A 19721-nucleotide genomic window follows, 5' to 3' on the forward strand; every position below is an offset into this window, starting at 1 on the left:
TAGATCCGGTCCTGGCACTGACAAGAGTGCAGCAAAGTGCTGCCATCAGCTTCACTGAACATTTGCTGCAAACCTACTTGGTAAATTAATGGCAGGGCAGGCTGGGCTCTGCCTTGCTCTTCTCCTAAGCAAAGAAAACATCATGACCATCTGTACTGGTTAATTTGGGAGACGCTTCCCAAAAGTGGCCAGCGTTGGTGGGAGCAAACTGAGAAAGAGGTGAGAAAGCTGGAGAAGAAAAGCTTAGTTCACAAATTATGTAGAATGAAAGCTTTGCCATGATGCTACTGATATGGTAGTTGAAGAACAACTGAGTGGCGGGAAAGTGCCACTCTGTCCACTCAAAACTCCTTTCCTTGAGATTCATGGAATTGGTGTCAAAAAATCTTTTGTTTCACTTTGGAAGGTTCTGAAGGATGTTTTGTGTGGTTGCAAGACCCCATTAGTGTGTTGGAAGGATGCTTATGCCTAGACTGATTGGAGAGTCACCTTCCCTTTGTGGGTGGCTCCAATCTGGAAATAAACGATTATGGAACAAAGGGTTGTAGCCCAACAACAACCTCTGTGGGGAGGAGTAGGTGTGTCAAAACTTACATGACCTTCAGTAAAAAGGGTTACTGCCAATCCACAAAACAGCTGCGTCTGAAATCACATGTATCTGGGAAACCTGGGCTAATCAGATAACAGCACTGTTTCAAAAAGCAATCTTAATGTGCAGTACAGCATCCTGAACTGATCCTATAGTCAGGAAGCTTTTTTATAACATTAAGAATTTACAACCCTCCAGTTTAAACTCCTTCATTATCCTTTGGACTCCTGGTAGCCCACAGTCATAGAAGATTACCTTGGGCAGATTTGTAGGCTATTCTATAGTGGTCAAAAGATGCAATAGGAGGAGCCCAGCGGACAGTCACAGAATCTGTTGTCACGTTGTCAATGGTCAGGTTCCTTGGTGGGTCAATCCCTGTATGAGGCCAAACACAACAAAGAAACACATAAGTATTGCATTTCTTAATAGTGCAACTACTTATGGTGTTATACATACACTCATTATACAGTCAGAAATATGCTACTGCAGGAATCGTCAACCTTGGTGAGCTTCTGGGCAGCTTTAGAATTGTGAGAAAGGGAACTGAGTGCCACCACAAAGTGGCTGCCATGGGAGGTGAGACCAATCACAAAATGGCTGCCATGTGGGAGCCCTCACAAAATGCTAGGTGGTTCCAGGTGGAGGCAGTTATTTCCAAATGGGTGATTCCCCAGAGACCCTAAGGTGATGTCTCACGAGGTCTTCTAAAGGACCTCTATTCCAGTGAATGCAGAAAAGCTATGATTGGCTCTTGGCTTTGGGGAAGAAGCAAGTGGGTACCTAGAAACAAATCAGTGGGCATCATAGCACTCATGGATGACACATTTAAGAACCACCACTTTACTATTTTCCCACCTCTATTTAACTTGTGTCTGCAACATTCCACAGGTTAATGAACCAGTGCCCCTCCTTCCATTCCTATTCCACACTGCTGAGGGCCTTTCTGCACATGAGGTTTAGATCTGTTCATCCCACAATAGCCTGTCCTATACTGGCTTCTAAAAAAGGGCTAGTTAATACAATGGCTGTAAGAGACTCCTTTTCTTAAAAAATAAAGAATATCCAATACAAAATTTACAATGCAGTTGATACTGTTCTTAATCCATGAAATCACTTGTCTTCGAAGGGTCCAACTCTTTTTAGGATTGCACTGTTAATCTTAGAATGGATATGTTTACAGTTATCCGGGGCTTTTTTTTTGGTAGAAAAAGCCCAGCAGAAACTCATTTGCATACTAAGCCACAACCCCTGATGTCCAGCCAGCGCAAACTACATTCCTGTGACTTCCTGCACAAAAAAAGCCACGCAGTTATCTTAGAACTATACTGTTTAGATAGACAATTATTAACGCAGCGTGGGAAAGGGAATAAAAGAAGTGACTGCGTCTACTGCAGAGGTCAACCACTTTTCATAACCAAAGAACAAAAGTTCCTTCAAATCCAGAACGAGAGGTCACAAAGAGCCAGTATGAGAAATCCCATTTGTGCAAATATACAACTTAACATTACTGATGATCAACATGCTGATCAATAATCCATAAAGTGTTGAGAACCCAAACATGGATTGTTGCAAAGCCTTTATCCAGAGATTTCACAATAAGTAATAAATACACACAGGGATTGATTTCCCTAGCATAAACCTGGGCATGGTTTGCACTGTAGTTATTGGGAAGTGTACACCTCTAATTATCTCCCTTTCTCCAAAACATCTCTTTAGTGTCATAAAAATCTTTTCCTACAGTTCCTTTTGTGGTAGGAAGTATGGTCAAACTGTAGCCAACTTCTAGTGGCCCTGTAGAGCTTTCAAAGCAAGAAACTAACAGAGGTGGTTTGCTATTGCCATTCTATGTATAGCAAACCCTAGACTTCCTTGGTGGTCCCATCCAAGTGCTAATCAGGGCCGTCCATGCTTAGCTTCTGAGATCTGGTGAGACTGGACTAGCCTGGGCCCTTTACATGCTGGGTATTCTAGCATCCTACCTCTCCCTCCAATGTGCCTTCATTTAAATATTTCTTTTTTAGAACAGCCATATCTACTGAACCATGTCTACTGAACCATATCTACTGAGCCATGTCTACTGAACCACCTTTGGCTGTCCTTTCAAGGCTCCACCCTTGAATCTCCAGGAGTTTCCCAACTTGGAGCTGGCAATTCTACACTCCCTCACTCCCCATTAGTGACCATAGGGGACCTGGCAACCCTAGTTGTTGATTGGTGATCCCTGGCCCTAAAGATATCTGACTGTCCTTGACCAGACTGAATAATCAATGAAACTTACTTTAATAGAATTTCTATCTAAAATTATGAAAAACCAGGGCTTTTTTTGAGCAGGAAGGCACAGGAACGCTTCAGGGGGTGTGGCCTAATATGCAAATAAGTTCCTTCTGGGCTTTTTCTACAAATAAAGCCCTGTTAAAAAATGTAAAGAAAATATTCCTATATCATATCAACGAGCCGGTAGACACGGCTCCCGCAACTGGGAAGCAAACACAGGCGCATAAACACATTCATTCAATTACAAAGAGCAGTTTAAGGCAACAAAAGTTCCTTCATGAATATCGCGTCCTAGATCCCACATATAAATAAACTCAGTTCGTATCCAAAACATCTATGAATGATTTCATAAGTGGGTCTGGAACGCTGACAAAGCATAAACCAAAGCTCGAGACACACGTCACGTTTTGGTGTCCTTTATCAGATCAAGTAGCTATAGTTTAGGAACCATTTTGCTTGGCTTCCTGTGTGCCACAATATCGACCATAGTGACCACGTTGTCTGGGTGGAACTCTCTGCCAAATAACAGCAGGGCCCTGAGGGACTTAATGCAGTTCTGCAGGGCCTGCAAGGCAGAGATGTTCTGCCAGGCTTTGGTTGAGGGCAGCAACGGCAACAGGTAGCAACCTGGCTGGCACCCTCCATTTCCCTCTTTTCTCTCTCTCCCCCCTCCTTATTCTACTTGTGAGGCAGCCACACAGTCCAGGACTGACACTAGGTTATTTATTAATGCCACCTTGGAATTAATTTTAAATCCATAATATTGTATTTTAATTAATAATTATGAATCTATTTATGTATTCCTTTATTGAGCTTTGTGTATACAGGGATTGGGTGATTAATAAATCAAAAGTATAAATAAATAGATAGATAAGACTGGGGCTGGAGACGGATACCTTTTTAGAGAACAGGAGGTGTGTGTGCTCATCCCCTCTATTTATCTGATCACACACATTTTACGGGCTTCTGTAATGCTTCATAAAGCAGCAAACCTGTTTGCCCAGAGCTGAAAGTGGGACAAGGGAAGGTGTATATGGAATTCACTGCCACAGGAGGTGGTGGCAGCTACAAGCATAGATGGCTTCAAGATGGGTTGGATAAACATATGGAGCAGAGGTCCATCAGTGGCTACAGGGTATAGATGGGACTCTCTGTCTGGGGCAAGTGATGCTCTGTATTCTTGGTGCTTGGGTGGGCAACAGTGGGAGGGCTTCTAGTGTCCTGGCCCCACTGGTGGCCTTCCTGATGGCACCTGGTTTTTTGGCCATTGTGTGACACAGAGTGTTGGGCTGGATGGCCATTGGTCATTTCTTATGGTCTTAGCATATACACAACAGCTTCCATTAATTTTATCATAGTACTTCCAGCTCTTCTAAAAAAAATTGTTTGCTAGCCTCAGCCTGAAGCAAGAGAAGGGATCACTTTCTCCAGGTACCAGAGGGTGGAATTAAATATTAGGAAGATCATGGGACTGCAGCTGAAAACGGCAGCAATGTGTCAGGTCTCATCCCACTAATATAGAGTACAATTCATTATGTCTGCAGATATCATTTCATTGGCTACCCCTCTCTTGTGCCACACACCGGTGGCTAATGCAGCAAAGGTGGCAAATTGCACAGTGTAATGACATCAGGACAGAGTAAGCTGAACTAGATGTTGCAGATGAGTGGGGGGAAAGAAGCTCAACATGGCTGCCATTTTTTTTCAGCAGCCTCATGTTTATAATATGTTTTAAAAAGAAAATTAATGCTAAGAAAAGGGTTAGGTTAGATGGAAATGGAATAGTGGCAGAGATGGAGATGGCTTTTGAACAGCTAAATTTAAACAAATGAACATCCGTTTTGTCCCTTTACACAGGGCTTTTTTTTTTTTTAGCAGGAATGCACAGGAACACAGTTCCAGCTGGCTTGACACCAAGGGGTGTGGCCTAATATGCAAATGAGCTCCTGCTGCACTTTTTCTACAAAAAAGCCCTGTGTGAAACAATGGTGGCAACAGGGTGTGTGGCCTAATATGCAAATGAGCCCCCGCTGGTTTTTTTCTACAAAAAAGTCCTGCCTTTACTGATTATTAAAATCTACAACAAATTCTATTTTTTTTAAAAGGGCAGACTATGGCAGTATGACCAGCTGACACTTTTCAGCAACAATTGCTTATTCCCTGGAACCTGACCATCATTTTTTAAAAAAGTTATTGTATAGCTGTCATTGTTGATGAGGCGACCTTAAAAATGCGAGTCAAAGCATAATTGTGTGTGTATACCTGCAGAGGTCTGAGAGGAAAGGCTTTGCTCCATTTATCATAGTAATTGGCAAGCCAGTTAACATGATTATACATTTCATTCCTCATTTAAGGCACTGATTTTGATGCCACAAGGGGATGGTGATTAGGAAAAGCATCTAGAGATGCATCTAAGACGGTGCTCAGCCACAGCTTCCATATGCACAACAACTGAAGTGTATCTTCCATTGTGCTCAAGAAAATACAGTCGACAGCGCTCAAGAGTCATTTCAAGAAAACTTCTTAAGTGCTACATCAATTGATACTCTAGGCAATAGTGAGAAGGAGGTCAAGAGCCACTGCTGAGACCTTTTGACTTCACTTTCTTCATGGCAGCATCTTGGCCTCTACTGCTAAAAACTCCAATTCGCCACCATCTTTAAAAAGAAAAGCCAAAATGGCATCTGACGTTTATTCGATGTGGCTCTTGTGTTAAGCAAGTTTGGCCACCTCTGGTTTAGATACAAGAGCAGGGTTTTTTTTTGAGTAGGAATGCACAGGAATGCTGTCCCGGCTGGCTTGTTGTCAGGGGGTGTGGCCTAATATGCAAATGAGTTCCTGCTGGGCTTTTTCAGCAAAAAAGGCCCTGTAAAAGGGTAATAGAAGTCTGCAGCATCAGTCCCCCTAAGATTGCCTGGCAACAGGACACTGCTGGGGCTGGTATAAATGCCATAAGTCTGTCTACTGCCCTTCTCTGAACACTATCCTCTGCAATTCAGGAATCACCTTTTTCTAGATCCAGAAGTAGACTGTCTAGGCCTCAAGTCAATAAGAACTGCCCATGACCTGGATATTCCCCTCTCTATGGAACCAAGCTCCAGTATATTATTGGAGTTCAGTAAATGTGACTGCACATTACACTTGTGGTTTTTTTGGGGGTGGGGAGGGGACTGCACTGAACTGCTCCTTATTCTGACTTTCTTCACTGTTATTCTTTTTTTAAAAAATAAGATTTTACAAATATTTTATAAGTTATTTAGTTCGGTATTTAGTACTTCCTTGTCAATCAATGCACTTAACCTTAAATAATTTATCATGTTTTCCATTCTTCATTACATTCCACAATCTCCCCCTCAACACAGTCCTTACTGTTTCAAACCTTCCTTGAAAGTTCCTCCCAATTAAACGCAATAGATTTCTGATATCAGCCATTTGCACATTCAGCCGTTGTATATTCCTTCATACATATGATTAAAAAAAAAGTTAAACAAGCAGGAAACCCTGAATGAGAGAGAGAAAGGAAGGAAGTGAGGAAGGAAGGGAGAGAGGGAGGAAGGAAGGAAGGAAGGAAGGAAGGAAGGAAGGAAGGAAGGAAGGAAGGAAGGAAGGAAGGAAGGAAACCCACCAGAGGAACCTCACTAAAGGCTTTTCACACAGATCTCCCAAAATTTCTTTATATATCTCTTTCACATCTTTTAAAGTTTTTGTACATCTTACTTGGATGCCAAGTCTAATTAACCTTCAGGTACCTGTATTCAGTTTAGTTCTACCATTACCTTTTTTTAAAATTCAGAATCTATTTTTTACAGGCAGTTCTCATCTGATTCAAGCCTGTTCTTTATTTTCCAAACACCTGGGGTGTCTCTGAACATTAATCTTCTGTTAATTTTGGAAGATAAGTAGATTTAATGTATAGGGGGTTTGTGGTATCATAAGCACACCTGAACCGAACAACTTTCTTACTGCATGTCTTAATGATCTTGTTAATTCATGGGGAGAGGAGTTCAAATTTTTCCCTTAGTTTTTCAAAGCTAGATGATTCATCTTGTGAATTAAACAACGGAGAATTTTTTTTTTAAAAAAAGAAAAGAAACATATTTTTCTGATCCATTATTTTAATTAAGCCACCTGCCTCTTATCTTTGATTTCCTGAGGATGTCAGATTGTGGTGTTCGGATGAATCAAAGTCACCTTTCACTGTAATTCTTGACTCCCAGTAAAAATGATGACTTATTCTGGAGTCCAGAAAGGCCTCTGGGTATTCAGGGAAGCCAAAGAACCTTTGCCAATCAGAGCTTGACTGTTTTCCCCCATACTTTTTATCTGCACATGCCCAGTGGGTCTTTGTAAGAAAGGCTGTAGTTGTACTTCTGGTTCTATGAGCTAAAATAGGCACCAGCTTCTTTTCTTGTGGGGCTCAACTAGTGAGGGAAAATACCATCAAGTCACAGCTGAAGTATGGTGACCCCAGAGGGTTTCCAAGGCAAGAGACAGTCAGTTTATTGTTACAGTCATTGACCAGAACATGTAAGTCATTTAGAACAACCTTAAAAGTACCTTATAAAAAGTCACACAAAGAGGCTACATATTAAGATTTGATGACTTGAGGGTTATAACAGTAAAAAAGAATTTAAAAGATTGTTGGAAAGGAAAAGTCCCCTGTGCAAGCGCCAGTCATTTCTGACTCTGGGGTGCTTTCACAACGTTTTCACGGCAGACTTTTTATGGGGTGGTTTGCCATTGCCTTCCCCAGTCACCTACACTTTCCCCCCAGCAAGCTGGGTACTCATTTTACCAACCTCAGAAGGATGGAAGGCTGAGTTAACCTTGAGCCAGCTACCTGAAAACCTAGCTTCCACCAGGGATCGAACTCAGGTCGTGAGCAGAGTTTAGGACTGCAGTACTGCAGCTTTAACACTGAGCCTTGGGGCTCTTATTATTTTTAAAGATTATTTAAGATTATATAAGATTATTTTTTAAGATTATAAGATTATTATTTAACCCTTTAAACCTTTTAAAAAGTCACTTTAAAATCTGTTAAAAGATTTACAGTTTGGCCTATTTGTCTCGGTTTTTGCATTCTTTATAAACCTGGGAACAGAACCTAGCTACCTGTCTTGTTGTCTAATAGTTCCTATTTGACAACACTAGAAGAGCCCAGAGACAACACTTGTGACAACACTTGAAGTGACAACACTTCAGCCCCAGAGACAGCTGTTGCACATGAATCTTTCTGGTACTATTAGAGCTGGGGAAGCATAAATGGATGCACATCTTTCCAAACTGGGCCACAACATGTCTAAATGCATGCTGCTGTCTCTGGCCTAGTTAGTTACCAAACTAACTTCAGATTGCAGTGGGAGACTCAAAATACTTCAGACTGCAGTGGGAGATTCAAAATACTGAACGCTTAAGGCTGCCAAGTGGCATCCAGAAATCTCCTGTTATTGCAATTAATCTCCAGATGACCGAGATCAGCTTCCCTGGAGAAAATGACTGCTTTGGAGGATGGACTCTATGGCACTATACTACTACTGCCGCCGCCACTGCCACTGCTGCTACTACTACTACTGTCCCTCCCTTCCCCAAGCTCCACTCCAGGTATTATTTCCCAATCCAGAGCTGGCAACCCTACTGAACATTCCTCCACATAAAATTCACTGCACTCTGATGTTCCAGAGATGGATTCTAGCCCAGCCTTTCCCCTGACTTGCTAGTTTTCTGCGCAGGGCTTTTTAAAAGCAGGGATGCACACAAATGCAGTTCTGGCCGGTTAGGTGTCAGGGGGTATGGTCTAATATGCAAATAAGTTCCTGCTGAGCTTTTTCTACAAAAAAAGGGCCCTGGCACTGGGAATAGGGTTTCCAAGTCCAGACTAGGAAATACCTTGAAGATTTTGGAGTGGAGCCTGGGAGGGTGGTGTTTGGAGAGGGATCCCCGGGAGGTATGCCATAGAGTCCACCTTCCAAAGCAGCCAATATCTTCAGGGGAACTAATCTCTAGAATTCTGGGCAATCTCCAGGTTCCACCTGTAGGTAGGGTTACCAGATCCAGGCTGGGAAATACTTGGAGATTTGGAGGTGGAAGCTGGGGAGGATAGGGACTTCAGCGGGATACAATGAACATAACATAAGAACATAAGAGAAGCCATGTTGGATCAGGTGAATGGCCCATCCAGTCCAACACTCTACATCACATTGGCCAAAACCAAAAAACCCCAAGTGCCATCAGGAGGTTCACAAGTGGGGCTAGAAGCCCTTCCACTTTGCCCCCCCGCAAGCACCAAGAATACAGAGCATCACTGCCCCAGACAATAAGCTGTGGCTAATAACCACTGACGGACCTCTGCTTCATATGTTTATCCAATTCCCTCCTGAAGCTGGCTATGCTTGTAGCTGCCACCACCTCCTGTGGCAGTGAATTCCATATGTTAATCACCCTTTGGGTGAAGAAGGACTTCCTTTTATCCGTTCTAACCCGACTGCTCAGCAATTCCATTGAATGCCTACGAGTTCTTGTATTGTGAGAAAGGGAGAAAAGTACTTTTTTCTCTACTTTCTCTCCATCCCATGCATAATTTTGTAAACCTCTATCATGTCACCCCGCAGTTGACGTTTCTCCAAGCTAAAGAGCCCCAAGCATTTTAACCTTTCTTCATAGGGAAAGTGTTCCAAATGCCATGCAGTCCATCCTCCAAAGCATCCATTTTCTCCAAGGGAACAGATCTCTGTAGTCTGGAGATGAGCTGTGATTCTGGAGGATCCCCAGGTCCCTCCTGGAGGCTGCCACCCCTGTCTGGAGGCTGGCAACCCTAACTTGAAAATAGTTTTGTATGGAAGTGCATTCAAAATAGGTTTACCACCTCGGTGAGAAAGAGGCCCCAGAAACAGATGATGGTGGCTTTTTGCAGGGGATTTCAGAATGAATGTGCATTAAAACAAATCTGTTTTCTTGGCTGCATTGTAGATTTCGGGTTTAGCCAAGCATAAATATATAATCCCTTTTGTATTGCATTTAGGGGGGGGGGAACACTCACCACCAAGAAAACAGAAGGATGGTTGTGAAGATTCCTGTAGCAGCAGCCCAGGACAAATGAGCTGGCAGGGAAGCAGAAGCTTTGGGATGCATCATGGTGTTGCTGAATGGCACGCTGATGATAGCAGAGGGAGGCATGAAGCTAAGAATCCCCTTAATCCACTGTGAGCCCAAACTGTGGCAGGGTTGCCACCAGGGGGAAGTGGGAATTCACATCTCTCCCACTACTGCTATTTAACATCTGTTAAATGTTAGAAATCCATTCATGGGCCTTCCAGTGTCTTGCTAGGGTGGAACCCAAAGTGCATTATCTTTACGCATGATAACTTGGGATGTATCTTAGTCTTACAATCTGAAAGAATGACTTCTGGAGTGTGCAAAAGGTGTATTATCTTTCTGCATGATAACTTGGGATGTATCTCAGTCTTACAGTCTGAAAGACTGATCTTTGGAGTGTGCAAGAATTAAAATCATAGCCTGTTTCCATGTGAGCCACTGACCTTGATTTTTTTTTTCTGACCAAAAAGGAGACTAGCCAAGAGCAGTATCTCTTGCAGAGATGCAACAGGAAGCATACTGTGATACAGTGGGTTCAAAGCATCGAGGAGATGTTGCATCGGTGATCACAGCTCTTTATTAGAGGCAGCATGTTGGATGGCTGCACTAACAAGACTGGTGAATGGGCCTACGGGCCAAACCTATATACAACTCCATGTTCCTGCGCAAGCATGCCATTGGTTCATTCAAACAGGCAGGGGGCCTGTTATTGGTGTAGGGCAGCAGGTATTTGGCTCCTACTGTCCATTGTTCCCCAGTCCCCAAGCTCTGCTCTTCTGGCTCCAATGAGCCTGGCAGGAATCATATGTTACAAACCATATACATAACACATACCATGAGAGTGGAGGACTTCTGCAGAGCCCTTGCACTGATAGCATTGGAAGCAATCAGTTGTCCGATGCAGAGAGGGACAGCAGGGGGTGGTGGGATTGAGGCAAGCTCAGAGATCATGCCCAGGACTGAAAGTTAAGCTTCGTGTTGCTTCTGCTTGCTTAGGGGCTGGAAGAAATCTCTGACCCCTCAGCAAGCAGAAACAAGGGGGCACTTTCAGAGCCCAGGAATGAAAGTTAAGTTCTGCGTTGGGCTGATGTTGGGCTAGAGGGCGCCTACAAGAAGAGGCTGTTCTGGCCCTCAAATGGGGCGCTGGGGGTAGGGAGCGGATGGCTCCATTGCAGGCTTTCTCTGCCAGACAGGGCAGGGTAGGGTAGGCTGGCGCACACAAGCGGAGGTCCCGGTTGCAGTCTGGGGCTGGGGATCAGTGGAGAGGTGATGTTCACCTGCAGGGGTTTTCTGGCCTGGTCTTGCTGGCCACTCGAGCGAGGGAGGCAGCTGCACTTGGGCAGCCTCAGGTTGCCCTCCGACAGGAAGACATCTGAATCGGAGGTCTTGTAGCCGCAGAAGTCAGCTGCGACTTGGTGGTGCCTTCCACCCCCCTCCTTGTCCTGCCGGGCTTGCCTAGCCGGATCATGCTACAGGTAAGGTCAGGAGACTGTGCAGCAGGTATCTAAACCTCTGAGTGGCTCCCCACCAGAGCTGCTGGAAGAGGGGTGGAAAGGGGGGAGGCTGTAGGGGCAACTGTGGGGAGGGGGGAGGCTGTATGGCAGCAAGCTGGCAGCTTTCCTCCTCAGCGGTGGTAGGAGAGAAGGCCATGGAGGTTGGGGCCACTATGTGTCCCCTGAACAAAATCAGGGCCTCCCAATTCTCCAAATCCTGGCTACGGGGCTGGGGTCAGCGTGAGTGGGGATGGGGAGGGGGCGTCTGCCCCCACCCCTGTGGTGAGGTGGCACTCCAGGTGGCTGTCTACTTCTCCAACTCCCATGCGCCGGCCCTGCATGGACATTCCCTTCAGTTCCCATGCTTAGTTGTCACTGATAGAATTGTCTTCCCTGAATCCAATTGCCTTTAAAAACCATCTGTGCCTTTAGCCACCACTACATCCTTTGGCAGTGAATTCCACATTTTAATCACTCTATGTGTGAAGTAGTATTTCATTCCATCTGTTCTGAATCTCCTGCCTATCAACTGTTGCCCATGTTCTTCTCCAATGTCCTCTCTATTTGGTGTCCCGCCGGGATATTTTATACCCCATATTGGACCAAATTTTAGAGACCTCTGATGATTTTAAGGTGCTTTTCTTGCTTGATCATTCTGATCTGGAAATAACAGAATTAGTAGAAAAGTTTTTTTTTTATAGCGCTATGGTTACTTGACCTGATAAGTAGTACTATGTATCAGGTTTTACTATGTTGCTACTTTGTTTTTATCTTTTAATCCTAATTTTATTCTGTATGGATTATGTATTCTTTTAATATGTAACCTGGCCAACCCTCTATTTTATATTCTTATATATTCCAATAAAGACTGTCGTGTGTGTGTGTGTGCCTTAGTATTTTGGGTACCATCAGTATTCTTATTCTCACACCAAGTACTGAAACTTGAGATCTCTTTCTCTCTTTCTCTCTCTGTCCCTGTCACCCTCACACCTTTCCTGAAGGCTCTTTTCCACCTGAAGCAAGGGGGGGGAAATTTAAAGGGTCGCATCCATCACTAAGAGATAAATGATAAGGCCAAGAGTGACAGTGCAAGTAAAATAAAAATTACATTTTATCACTCTGCTAAAAATTCCCTTTGCATTTTGCCAAAGGGCTTCTTCAGGGGAATCTGTAATAGAATATGCAAATACAATAAAGAGTTAAAATTATGTAACTAAATAAAACGTTGTGTTAAAACTCAACCTGTAATTTGTACAGTGTACATCAACCGGATACAGAACTATTAAGTATAACTGCTAGAGCTTATTCTGATTGCATGAAGGAAAACAAGGGAGAGAGAAAAATTTCCCATATGTTAGAGAAAAAAGACAGAAAAACTGTCCAACACCTAACAGGTTTTTGCTTAATGCCAGAATACTGTAGGCATTTATGCTGCAATAATAGGTACCTGTACTGATTTAAAAGCAAAGAGGGTGTTTAAATATGTTGTAGAAAAACACAGGGGGGGGGGGGGTTGAGCAGGAACACGCAGGAATGCAGTTCTGGCTGGCTTGGCATCAGGGGGTGTGGCCTATGCAAATGAATTTCTGCCGGGCTTTTTCTACAAAAAAGCCCTGTGTGAAACAATGGTGATGTCAGGGGGTGTAGTCTAATATGCAAATGAGTTCCTGCTGGGCTTTTTCAACCAAAAAAGTTCTGGAAAAACACAACTGCCCATAATATATCAGCAGTTGTTCAGCATGAACCTCTCAAACTGGTGCTTGTGAAATAGCAGACCTTAGTGCTCATGTGTGTCTATTTACCTGCATGTACATTAGACAAGGATGCATTCACAGACACACCCCGAGTTGAAATGCTGAGAATAGCTAGTTGCCTGAACAAAATTTTCAAAATAATAATAATAATAATAATAATAATAATAATAATAATAATAATAATAATAATAATAATAATAATAATAATAATAATAATAATCTTTTATTTATATCCCGCCCTCCTCGCCGAGGCAGGCTCAGGGCAGCTCACAGACATGGAAAGTGCCATGATTATGATAAAAGGGATCCATGAAGTCTTAAACAGGAAAACAGGTCCCGGGGTTTACTAGGAATGGGATTTAAAAAATAAGGACTGCCTCTGGTAAATAGGGACAGTTGGAAACAATGGGTTGGATCCATGCAAAATTTTTGCATGTACTAGAGCTTTTGAGCAAGCAGAAGCTCAAGAAAAAGACAGTGGTAGCCAATTGTGCTAAATTAAAGTTATTGCATCCCCTCTTGCCTTTGCTTGCACAAGATCATGAGCAATTAATTTCTGGGCACAAGGAGGAAAGTGCTAGGTGTTGCACAAGATTTTGTGCAGACATCAATGGGCTTAGCACAGTTCTTACACTTTAATGGACCCAAGCTTATGTAATTATTTCCCCTCCCCACCCCGCAGAATGGCACTTTTCATTTAAATGGTAAAATACTAGATCTTACTTTGATGGCTGGCTCAGTATTTACTGTTCTCCATGCTGAAATAATGAGTCTCTTCCAACCTGTCTATCCATTTGTGTCCTGATCTTCCTCCAAGGAGTTCAGGGCAGTGTACATGATTTCCCCCTCCCCTCATCTATCCTCAATAACAGTGCTGTGAGGTAGGTCTTGTGAGAAAGGTCACACAGCAAGCATCATGGCTGACTTGGGATTTGAACCTACGTTCTCCTAGTCCTAGAGTTACACTTTAACCACTACACCCCACTGGGTCTATGATGGAGAGAATCTTTCTCTGATTACCTGTTGTGATGGAGCCGATGATGGGCTCAGAGCTGACAAGGCCGTGGACAGCCACCAAGGACACAATGTACTCTGTGGATGGCTGCAGGCCAGTCAAGGCGGCATGTCTCTTGGTGGGGTCCAACATCACTTGCTTGGTTTCTTCTTTGTCTTTGGGGCTGTAGTTCAGTATCAGCTTGTCTGCTGGAGGAGAGGGGTCACTCCACGTGATGTTTATGCTGGAGGAAGTCACATGAGAAAAGTGGAGCTGCGTGATTGGTCGGAATCCTGAAAACAAGAACACAAAAGTGAGCTGCCAGCCTGGAAAAATGATGGGATGGTTCTTTGCCAGCCTTGAAACCCTGGCAGTGATGATAAGCATCTAACACATGAGGCTGTCTTAGGATGCTTGGTCTATCAAAGTAAATATTGTCTCTTCTGACTGGCAACAGCTCTCCAGGGTCTCAGGTTATGGCTCTTCATATCACTGGCTTCCTGAGCCCCATTTTAAACTAGAGATACTGCAGACTGAACCTGCATGCAAAGCAGATGTTCTGACACAAAGCTACAGCACCTCTTCATATATGAGTGTTTATGACTATATATAACTGCAAAGTGACAAAGGAGTAACCAGGGCCAGCATTTACTTGGAATTTGAGTCAACAGGGCTTTTTTTGTAGCAGGAACTTCTTTGCATATTAGGCAACACACCCCTGATGTAGCCAATCCTCCTGGAACATACAGTAGCCCTGTAAGAAGAGCCCTGTAAGTTCTTGGAGGATTGGCTACATCAGGGGTGTGATCCTCGGTAGGTTATAATGCCATGGAGGCCACCTTTCAAAACAGCCATTTTCTGCAGATGAACTGATATCTGTAGTCTGGAGAGCAGTTAGAATTCCAGGAGATCTCCAGGCTCCACTTGGTATCTTCTGAACCTTTTCTGGCTCCGCAACATCTATGCTGAAATCAAAATGACACAGCACTGTATCCTAGATGCAGCCACAGCACTGATTATACAGGGACCATTAACTTCATTTTAACTTCAGTCCCTGTTTTGATAATCCCTAGCATGGAATTCACCTTTGTCACTATGCCAACTTGGACAGAAACATTTGGAACATTGCAGTCTTTTGAGGTTTCAGCCCTGGATAATTTGGCATCATCTTCGAACCTGGCTGTCACACAACTCATGCCTGAATGCTGATTAAGAATAAACAAGTGGAAGGACTAGTCTCAAAAGAACCTTGGGGGAGACCCCATTGCATAGTTCCTCAAGGAACTCAAGAGACTTTCCCTAATTGGTCACTAATATTGGCCAAATTATTTACCCAGATAAATAATACGGGTATATTCCCTGCTGGATAGAAGATAGGTGTAGTGATTCCCATTCACACAAAAGGAGATAAAACCAATCCAGGTAACTCTCAGCCCATAAGCCTTTTGGATACAGCATCAAAATTTTATGGAAAATATCTCCTTCAAAAATTGGAGGATTGGGTCACCAATAACAACATCATACATCTGCACCAGGCAGGTTTTAGTAGAGGCCAAAGTACAACAGATCACTATAATACACTCCATTCTGTACAGCTATGAACGGTCCAACAAAAGCCCTGTATGTGGCCTTTGTGGATTTTGCTGCAGCCAAGTAACTCAAGATGATTCTCAGTAGCTATCTTGATGTAACCTGAGTCAGTACCTGTAAATGCATCCACCGTCTTCTCTAGGCTCTGCTGACGGCCTCTCTCTGCAATGACAGAGATGGTATATTCTGTCCCTGGCTCCAAATCCAACAGCGTCAGCTCAGACTTCTCTTTGGGCACAGTAACCTCAGACGCCATTCCTGAGGAAGGCATGAAAATGACTCGGTAGTGATCAATGGGGCCCTTGGCTTTGGTCCAGGAGATGGAGATCGATGTCTCTGTGGAGGCAGTCACGATGAGGTCATGAGGACTGTCAAGCTCTAGAGCAGGAGAAGAAGATTTTACAAGGTCAGCAGTCACTAGCATTCTAGAAATCCATGGAAATGTACAAGTCTCAAGCGAAAAACATTCTTCTCAAAATTCTCCTCAAGAAGATACTTTGTGAGGGGCGGTCTTCTGTTGAAGAGAGACCATGGAATGTAAAAGTGGCCTGAGCAGCAGATTAGAAGTACCTGTCCATCCTGTGCAGAGCTGCCAGCCACTCCTTGGGTCATCACCTCCAATGTTTCCTCTAAGCTGTGGAGTCTTGTGAGCAAAAATTCTACTTCATAATCTACTGATATTGAATTGTGAACTACTGCATAAATTAGTTTGTTCTGGGGCCATTTTTTCTGAGCTAAGGCAAAAAACTGTGTGAGCTGGAGGCTAAAAAAAATGAGCTGGCTCACACTAACTCAGCTTAGAGGGAACGCTGATCACATCTAAGGGTTGCCAAGACAAAGCTTAGAGGAGATGTCTGTATTTTGTTATGGGTTCCAAGTCACCACAGAGGTGGCTGCTGCATTCGTCTCCTGCCACCATGGCTTCCTTGAGATATTTTAGCACCTGATGCAGAAAAATTAAATGGCATACTCCTCCTCCTTTTCCTCAGTAGCAATCAGTTATATATAAAATTACTGACAATCTGTGTGTGTCCAAAATCATCCACCTGCTGTGACTGCTTTGGACTGTCTAGCACTTGGTCTGACTGGGCCAGCCATCACAGTGTGGCAACAGAAGCTACTTGAGATGGCTGGGCCACACTTACATAAAGTGGTCTGTGCAGATGAAAAGACACCATCAACTGTCCATGCCTATTCAGGGCACCAGATATCTCTGGGCATCTGTTCTTAATTATGAGGGGGGGGGCAGTCCCCAGTTTCTGGCACCTCTTTTGCCTTTGGGGAAAATGAGAATTCTCTAGCATGGGTGTATGGTGACTGCTTACACTGATAGTGCAACAGAAAACCCTTTGCTGCGTGGTAGCTCAGGAACAAAAAGAAAAATGCTATCTTGAAATCTGAAAGTCATTAAAAATGCCATGCTGAAACCTGAACTTCATCAGTCTCTGCATGACCTGACTGCTAGGTAAGGCTCAGTAACAAAAGAAGAGGCAACCCAATATAGGCTGTGATTACACATGCTAAATAATGTACTTGCAATGCGCTTTCCAGCTGGATTTTACTGTATGAACTGGCAAAATCCAGTTGGGAAGTGCACTGAAAGTGGGTCGAAAGTGCATTATTTAGGGTGTGATTGCAACCAGAATGTGTAGCGGGACTGGGGTTGGTCTGATGTATTTTGTCTCCCCAGGCAAGGTGCACCCAGTCCACTCCTGGACCTGAGTCGCTAGTGGCTTGACCCAAGGAGAAGAGTTAGTAGGTAATGGCGGCAGAAAGCGCCATCCAGCTGCACCTGACTTATGGAAACCCCATAGAGTTTTCAAGGCAAAAGGCAAATTGAGGTGGTTTGCCATCATCGGCCTCTGTCTCATGACCCTGGACTTCCTTGGTTGTCTCCTATCCAAGGACAAACCTGGGCTGACCCTGCTTAGCTTCTGAGATCTGATGACAGTGAGCAAGCCTGGGCCATCCAGGTCACTATTAAATAATGCCAAATAATAAATACAAGTATAGCTCTTTCTCCAGATATCCAAGAGATCCTATGATAGCATACATTTAGACTGCCTGTCAAAAGCTAATATGGAACAAAAGTGAATTTTGCTAGCTTGAACAGAGCAGCATGATCTGGGATCTAGGAATCAATATCCCGGAAAGCAAAGCCAAGCTTTTATATCTGCAGCTGTGATCATTGTGTAAACACCACATAAAGGCAAAGACTGTTTGAATTTCTGCTGAAATGCTGGCTGTAAATGTAACAAAATAACAGTTTATTTTTTTTTAAATGACTGATTTCCTCTGCCGGAATGATGACTCTTTTGAATTCTGTCTTCTCCAGTGCAGAAAAACAACCCAGGCTCAGACAGGGCTCTCTCTCTCTTCCTTGATTATGCACCTCATCTGCTCCATCGGAGACCCAGGATAAATGCTCTTTCAGAGGGAAAAGGGTTCTTGTTAAGGTCACTGCCGGATTCCAGTGTGAATGGAAAAGAGATTCTTGCAGAGCTCTCCCTCTCACAGTTTTTAGAGAACTTTGAAAATAGCCACCAAATATGCATGCGCGGAGCATATGGGGCCTGTGCATGCTCAAGAGTCTTGTAAGCCTTGGTGTATGCCATATGTCACTAGTGTAAGTCAGAGACTCACTAGCCAGGGGTTCTAATTTGGTGCCTGGGGACATCATGGCGTTTGCCAATTCCATTCCTGGCTCCCACCAGGGAGTGCTGGGAAGCAGATCCAGGTGGAGCTTTTGCCCAGGGCCAGATGGAGCTTTTGCCTGGGAAGGCTTCTGATCAGCCACAGGAGATTTGATTGACTGTTAGGGTTGCCATGTCCCCAGCTTCCTAAACCTTCGCACATGTGCAGCACAATGACATCACCTGGAAGTGACATCATCGAAATGGCAGTGCCCATGTGGGGCCGCTCTAGGCATTTCAGGGAAAACTCTATAGTTTTCCCCAGACGCTCTAGCCATTTGGGAGGTAAAAACTCTATGGTACCTATTGTGCCGTCATCGTGCCAGCAGTGTAGGCGGAGGTTGCCTCCACTGGTCCAATGCGGGCCGGCGGGTTGGGAACCTCCCGGATGGGGGATTCTTCGCCTGGATCGGGAGCTTGGCAGCCGTATTGGCTGCGCAGTTTTTTTTTTTAAACCATTGCTTTAGCAGCAGCTGCCACCACAGCACAAGGATCTGCACTATGGGACTAAAAGAAAGTGGTCATTTTGTGACAGGGCCAGGTGCAGCTTTTGCCCAGGAAGGCTTCTTCAATAGCCATTGGAGATTTCATAACCTGTGTAGATTTTTTTTAAAATGTTGCTTTGGCAGCAGCTGCCACCACAGCACAAGGATCTTCACTGTGGGCCTAAAAGTGAGCAGCCATTTTGTGGCCAGCTCCACCTCCAGTGGCAGCCATTTTGTGGCTGCAGCCAACATGCTGTGTCAGAATTCTAAGCCCACAGGCTCAAAAAGTTTGGAGACCCCTGCACTGGCAGCTCTAGGATTTTTGTTGGATCCTTTCTGGATCCTGATCCTACGTGGAAACAGAGAGCTCCAAAACCTCTGAATTCAGTGCCAAAGCCTGGATAGAGAAGATCTCACTGCTATGCCTAGAGAATTCAGGACCGGCGTGCTGTGCTCATGTGTGCCTTCATTCTTGTGAATAAACTGTAACATGGATAGGTGGTCTGCCAATCTCTGAAGCCATGATTGCTTTATGCTGAACGTGTGACCCAGATTCCTGAGGCATCACTGTAGCATTTCTTTTCACACAGGCCTTGCAATTTCACTCACCATTGCTCTGTGGTTGACTGTAATATATAATTCACTCACCAGTCCTTGCATTCATAGTAGCTGGAACACTTTGTTTGCCATCCATTACAGCTGAAATCCCGACTCCATACTCTGTCCCCGGTACCAGATCTGCATGTGCATGCATAAA

At 44.1% G+C, this 19721-nt stretch overlaps 1 protein-coding gene across 1 annotated transcript in view; it reads right to left on the reverse strand.

The window, feature by feature from the left end:
- Positions 1 to 19721, reverse strand: part of TNR (tenascin R) — a 599486-nt gene that overhangs the window by 33808 nt on the left and 545957 nt on the right. The window contains exons 10-13 of the mRNA XM_060232476.1: positions 19613 to 19702; positions 15901 to 16164; positions 14223 to 14489; positions 845 to 964 (exon numbers count right to left, since the gene is read on the reverse strand). Coding sequence (XP_060088459.1) covers positions 845 to 964; positions 14223 to 14489; positions 15901 to 16164; positions 19613 to 19702 — 741 coding nt within the window. The remainder of the gene's footprint in view (positions 1 to 844; positions 965 to 14222; positions 14490 to 15900; positions 16165 to 19612; positions 19703 to 19721) is intronic.

The sequence above is a fragment of the Heteronotia binoei genome, chromosome 2 (genome assembly GCF_032191835.1).
Source record: "Heteronotia binoei isolate CCM8104 ecotype False Entrance Well chromosome 2, APGP_CSIRO_Hbin_v1, whole genome shotgun sequence".
In the NCBI taxonomy this organism is placed as follows: Eukaryota; Metazoa; Chordata; class Lepidosauria; order Squamata; family Gekkonidae; genus Heteronotia; species Heteronotia binoei.